The sequence below is a fragment of the Phoxinus phoxinus genome, assembly GCF_949152265.1.
Source record: "Phoxinus phoxinus genome assembly, chromosome: 11".
Classification (NCBI taxonomy): domain Eukaryota; kingdom Metazoa; phylum Chordata; class Actinopteri; order Cypriniformes; family Leuciscidae; genus Phoxinus; species Phoxinus phoxinus.
The window spans coordinates 11,114,847-11,121,193 of NC_136886.1; the positions used below are offsets into that span (position 1 = coordinate 11,114,847).

At 42.6% G+C, this 6,347-nt stretch overlaps 1 protein-coding gene across 1 annotated transcript; it reads left to right on the forward strand.

Annotated features, from left to right (window-relative positions):
• The first annotated feature begins 217 nt into the window (after positions 1–217).
• On the forward strand, positions 218–5,483 carry krt4 (keratin 4). Its single transcript, XM_079628811.1, has 9 exons — positions 218–1,060; positions 2,705–2,913; positions 3,008–3,068; positions 3,200–3,295; positions 3,401–3,565; positions 3,652–3,777; positions 3,865–4,085; positions 4,198–4,262; positions 4,365–5,483. Exons 1-9 carry the CDS (start codon positions 647–649, stop codon positions 4,517–4,519), a joined length of 1,512 nt encoding a protein of 503 aa, XP_079484937.1. The 5' UTR covers positions 218–646; the 3' UTR covers positions 4,520–5,483.
• Positions 5,484–6,347: the final 864 nt, after the last annotated feature.

A 6,347-nucleotide genomic window follows, 5' to 3' on the forward strand; every position in this document is an offset into this window, starting at 1 on the left:
ATATCAATCCTGACGGAAACTCCGCTCGCTGTTCTTTTTCCCTTGCAAATCTCAACAATGCAACTCTTCTTCTCTTGGGGGGAAAAAGCCCTGCCGGTTCCAAACACTGGCAAAAGTAGATGGAAAAAGGCCATTCATAAACGTGAAAGTTGCAACGTGCCCCACCCTGCTGAAAAGAGCAGAGGTTAACTCACTCTCTACGGCTGCCCAGCCAACCAGATACTGAGGCAGAAACACTCCCGCTGGCAGACTGTGAGAATTACACAGTCTTGTCTGAGTTTCTTCAAAGTTTTACTGGAATGTCTGTCCTCAAGTCTCTGCCTCTCCTCTCATTTTCTCTCTCCGCCAGGGGCAAAGCCTAGGGCTGGGTGTGACACCATTTATCTTGAACTTTTTCTCCGTACCTGTTTAACAGGTAGGGTGTGTGTGAGAGTAAATCTGTGTGTGAGTGAGTGTGTGTGTGTGTCAAGAGGCTGGCTCCGCCCCCAAACCCCCCTTTCAGTGTGTATATAAAATCGGTCAGCCAGCTGCAGAGAGACACACAGAGGGACTTTGACTCTCCTTTGTGATTAACCTCCTCCACTCCACTCCTCTCTCAAAGAGCACTCTCGTACCTCCTTCCCAGCAACTGAAAAACACAGGCACCATGGCAAGCACCAGATCTATCAGCTACAGCATGGGTGGCAGCAGCGGTGGCTCCGTCAGGAAGAGCTACTCCAGCCAGTCAGCCTATGCAGGTCCCGCCGGCTCTAGCAGGATCAGCTCCGTCAGGAGATCTGGCGTGGGTGCCGGCCCAGGCTTCGGTGCTGGAGGCAGCAGTTACGGCTTCAGCAGCAGCAGCATGGGTGGAGGATATGGAGGTGGTCATGGTGGAGGTTTCGGTGGAGGCTTCGGTGGAGGCATGGGCTTCACTCCAGCTCCCATCACTGCTGTAACTTACAACCAGAACCTGTTGACCCCCCTCAACCTGGAAATTGACCCCACGATTCAGGCTGTCCGCACACAGGAGAAAGAGCAAATCAAGACCCTCAACAACCGCTTCGCATCATTCATTGACAAAGTGAGTATTCATGCATTTGTTCACTCTCATAATGACAATGTCTTTTACATATTATGCAAATATATTAAATGATATAGCTCTGCACAGTACCTGGAGTGCATTAAAATGCGGAATTCTCATTTTATTACTAAGTATGACCTTTGAACCAGTGGCTCTTAATACTGAATGCAGCAAGTGTTACTACACACCATAATAGCTTGCAGCTGTAAAACAATAAAATGAGTGACACTTAAATATGGTTTCCGTTGCACAACAGCATTCTTTGAGAATATCTGCAAGCTAGGCTTTTTGCTTAGTTGTAAAAAAAAAAAAAAAAATCATCTGCTTACACCAGAGCCTGTGTCGTACTATATTTACTAATTGGGGAGTACAAGCATAGTAGTAGTTTTCAGCAAATAAGCTAATGTAAATTCTACAAATGTTAAACCATTTGTGCTAGTTCTCTCTCCGTATGGCTTTTGCCTTGGAAAAAAGTACTCCAAAAAGCAATGACTGGTGCTATCCAAATATGGGTGGAGTTTAGGTAATAACCTAGCAACCATGTGAGTCATAGATGCAACCATGTGAGTCATAGATACACACATACATAGAGAGTGCTACTAGTAGCCAGTGTGTGCATAGTCCAAAGTCTAGACTTTTTTACACCACAAAAAAATCACACAGCTTGTGAAATGGATAGTCAATTAGATCCCTTTGTGCTGTGCATTTTTTATTTCACTTGAGTCAGCTGTATGTTACACCCATATTTGGCTGCAAACAAACACTTCGTAACTTTCTGAGTAAATGTGGACAGAAGACACACCCTAAAGGGCATTCAGTCCGCACACACACACATACACCTTTTTTTAGTGCCTGTGGGAGAATTTGCAGTAAGCAGTGTGTGACCAGGATGAGTCACCTCGGCCATAGATGCTATATGCTCCAAACGTTCACTCTGCTTTATAACTTGCTAGCAGTTTACAGGTCAAGTTACCTTTGAGCCTTTTCTGAGGTTTAAGATAACAGGGAAATGTAAATCATTGTTAATTTAAGATGAATAAATCAAGAAGTCTTGAGGAATAGGGCATTAGTATTTTTAGGGTACACTCATACTGCAGACATCTAGAAAATAAATAAAATTAAGTAGATTAGCTAGACTGGTACTGTCAGGTATGGCTGATCTCCAAAGACCACACACAAAACCTGCCTTAGGGTGTGGCAGGTATGTCTTGTTTCTCTGATGTTGCTGTTTTATCTAAGAAGCAATGCCGGTTTGGGGCGAGGCCATTACTGAAAGTTTTTTCCAGCCTAGGAGTATGTAGTTTGTGTACAGCTCTGCCACACCCAGTCAGTCCACTCTCACCTTCCCCTCCCCCTTCCCTCACTCCACCCTGGAGAAAAAAATGCCAGCTTAAATGACTCATGACTATTTGTATTCCCTTAAACAATGCTTCCAGAGAGCATACACAAAGAGACTTAAAGAGCCAGCACTACAAAGGAGTCATACAAGCCAGACAAAACCATCAATCCACTTTATTCATTCTTTTTTTTTTATTATAACAAAATCCTCCTCAACTACGTTTAACCCCAAATTAAGAAGCTTGACATTGAAAATCATTAAAAAAAACATAATCACTTATTTCTTTCTTTCCCCCCCCTCCCCAGGTGCGCTTCTTGGAACAGCAGAACAAGATGCTGGAGACCAAATGGAGTCTCCTCCAAGAACAGACCACCACCCGCTCTAACATCGATGCCATGTTTGAGGCCTACATTTCTAACCTGCGCAGACAGCTCGATGGCTTGGGAAATGAGAAGGTTAAGCTAGAAGGAGAGTTGAGGAACATGCAGGGCCTGGTTGAGGACTTCAAGAACAAGTGAGTGAAGTTGTAATTTTGAAGTTGAATAATTTAACCGACAAAACACTGAGAATAGAATTGATTTGCTCACATTTTTCCTATCTCTTAACAGGTATGAAGATGAGATCAACAAGCGTGCTTCCGTAGAGAATGACTTTGTCTTGCTCAAGAAGGTATAATGCCCATTCATATTTTTGGAGGGGTGGAGGGGGGATGCCTCCTTTTTCACTACATTAAGCTTTTTTTCGTCTTATTTTGTAATAGCAATGGGGTATAATGTATAATGTCCTCTCACTTTTTTCAGGATGTTGATGCGGCCTACATGAACAAGGTTGAGCTTGAGGCCAAGGTTGATGCACTTCAAGATGAGATCAACTTCCTCAGGGCAGTCTATGAGGCTGTAAGTTCAATTCTGTTGTGTTTGGCCAATAAAAACTACTTAGCATATAGTACTGCTGCTTTGTTATGGCACACAATTTACAGATTGTTTGGTCTGTGTTTGCAGGAACTGCGTGAGCTCCAGTCTCAGATCAAGGACACGTCAGTTGTTGTAGAGATGGACAACAGCAGAAACCTGGACATGGACTCCATTGTGGCTGAAGTTCGTGCTCAGTATGAGGACATTGCAAACCGCAGCCGTGCCGAGGCAGAGAGCTGGTACAAACAGAAGGTGGGTCAAGCTGTTATAGGTTCAACTCTTGAATCCCACCTCATCTGTAGCTACGTATGTGCTCATTGTCTCAATATGTGTTACAGTTCGAGGAGATGCAGTCCTCTGCTGGTCAATACGGTGAGGACCTCCGCTCAACCAAGGCTGAGATTGCTGAACTCAACCGCATGATCGCCCGCCTGCAGAATGAGATTGATGCCGTCAAGGGACAAGTAATGATGAGCAAGGATTGATACACAAATATTTCACATTCTTTTTATGTGAAAAAGCTGACCCTATGTATGTTGTTGTCATTTTAGCGTGTCAACTTGGAGGGTCAGATCGCTGAGGCTGAGGAGCGTGGAGAGCTGGCAGTGAAGGACGCCAAGCTCCGCATCAAGGAGCTTGAGGAAGCCCTCCAGAGGGCCAAGCAAGACATGGCCCGCCAGGTGCGTGAGTACCAGGAACTCATGAACGTCAAATTGGCCCTGGATATTGAGATCGCCACCTACAGGAAGCTGTTGGAGGGAGAGGAGAACAGGTAGGAAGTGTTAAAAGAGTGTTTCTCTGATATTTACACTCTCAGAACTTTTCCACCAACCTCTGGGTGTTGAAAAACATCACTCAGCAAATATGTCATCTTCTTTACTCAGACTGACCAGCGGTGGATCTTCAGCCACCATTCATGTGCAGCAGACCTCTGGAGGTCAATCATCTGGTAAGTAAATCTTCCAAACTCTCTCTCAATCAATCCACCTTTCTTATAATCTTATTCTCCAGGTCATGTTGGATATGTTTCTGAATCTTCTTTCTCTTGCAGGTTTCTCTGGTAGTGGCTCTGGATTTGGCTATGGTGGCGGTTTTAGCAGTGGTTCAGGATTCGGAGGTGGTTCAGGATACAGTGGTGGTTCAGGATACGGTGGCAGCTCCATCAGCAAAACCAGCGTCTCCTCTGTCAGCAGCAGACGCTATTAAGAAGAAGCCCTTCAAGCCAACCCAACTGAGCGTCCCACCTTCCTTACCTGCAAACAGATCACTTCAAACCTTTCTACAACTCAAACCATCTGCCGTGCTATATTCTAGCCAGACAGCTATCAGCTATTAATGAGGAGATGAGGACAATGATTTCTAAAAAAACAAAATATGTTTTAGGTTGTTCTGTGCGTTGATGGTAGTGAGCCATAACCTGTTGTCTGGCGGTGTCACTGCCACTTTAAATCATCAACGCAACCACACTTAAATGACACCAGGAAGAATTTAATGGAGAATCTGTATTCCCAGCCACTGAATTTTTATTTCTGCACTGGTATATGTATGGGGAAAGAGAAACTTGAATGAAATACACATAGAAACCACTGAAGTGAATTAGGCATTTCCCAACAATAGGATTTCAAGTCTCATTAGCATGACCACAAGCAGTACCATGGTTTCACTGGATCAGGGATGTGCTATACAGGTCCTGAAAGTCCTGGTTGAATGTTCTGTGCTGTGTTACAACTCCCTGCTGTATTTTAGTTGACTAATATGTCTTTTATCATTATGCAATGGCTGTCAGTGTCCGTTTACCGAATTGCTATAAAAACATGATCTACAGCCTGTAACTGATGACAATGACTTGTGGGCAACCAAAGTCCAGTTACCTCACATTCAAGGGAGATCTGTTACAGCAAAAAAATAGGCACAATGGAATTTCTGTGGACCATCCCTCTTTAACTTTGAGTACTTGCTGAGTTGGAAGCTGAGAACTCCATTTACTGTGTGGTGACTGTACTACCTTACACTTTCCCCAGTATTCAAACTGATTCCAGATCATATTTTACAATCCCTGTTATAAATTGAAAAAAGCAACAACACTGAAATCATGTTCAACCAGATTAATTTTGTATTGATTGACTTGACACCAACTTAAGATCTAAATACAATAAATCTGAGACCACAAGTTTTGCCTTGCTTTGTCTTTCATTGCTTTTTTTGTTTGGGTCCCTTACATTTTCAAATCATCAAATAGCTGCATATGGCTTCAAATTTGACATTGGAACCACCAAGAAACTATAAATAGTAAAAGATATTTCAACAGATATATATTTCCACTTATGTGTGCCTTAAACTATGATGATGACACTTGGCTCTTGGAAATCCTGCCTAACATGTTAATCTTCCAAGGCAGAAGTTACTTATTGGAACCATTACAGACTCCCTTATTCTTAATACTCTTAAAACACCAGGTTAGTTAATTTTCAAGATATAGTTTTAGCCACGTTAACTTTGTCCCACTTTCCTTCATGAAGCCAAATTTTGATGTCTAAAATTTATCTTAACCCTTTCACGCATAGTGGACAGCTATTCAAAAAGCCATTTTCTTGAGTATGCATAGGTTTTGATTGCATAGTTGCACATCAACCACTACAGTGGACACTAGTGCATCATCCTATACACTGTCACCAAGTGGCAAGCCGTTGTATGCAGATTTTATTTCTACAAACCAAGATGTCTGACAGCTGACTTGCTCCGGAAAATCCATCTATTCCTTATTTCCTAGGAGGCACTTGCAGGTAGAAGAAGAAGAAAAAAATGTACCATCTAAGGAGTCATATCATTGTTACATTTTCCAAGTATTGATTTTAGATCAAGAGGAAATTCTGATTAATCATCTGTCCACTAAATTGGACATCATGTATCACTAGCTATATTTCAGATACAATTCAAACTATTACTGTGACTGTTGTTCTTTAAAATACTCCAGATGTCAAAAAGTAACCTGATTACATAATGTGCTACTTGCAATGCATTACATCAAAGTAGT

Excerpts from the sequence above, each read along its gene's own strand:
- krt4 (XM_079628811.1), top strand. The coding sequence starts at position 647 with ATGGCAAGCACCAGATCTATCAGCTACAGCATGGGTGGCAGCAGCGGT. Across the intron at positions 3,296-3,400 it reads TCAGGGCAGTCTATGAGGCT|GAACTGCGTGAGCTCCAGTC; the intron begins GTAAGTTCAATT and ends CTGTGTTTGCAG. Across the intron at positions 4,263-4,364 it reads CTCTGGAGGTCAATCATCTG|GTTTCTCTGGTAGTGGCTCT; the intron begins GTAAGTAAATCT and ends TTTCTCTTGCAG.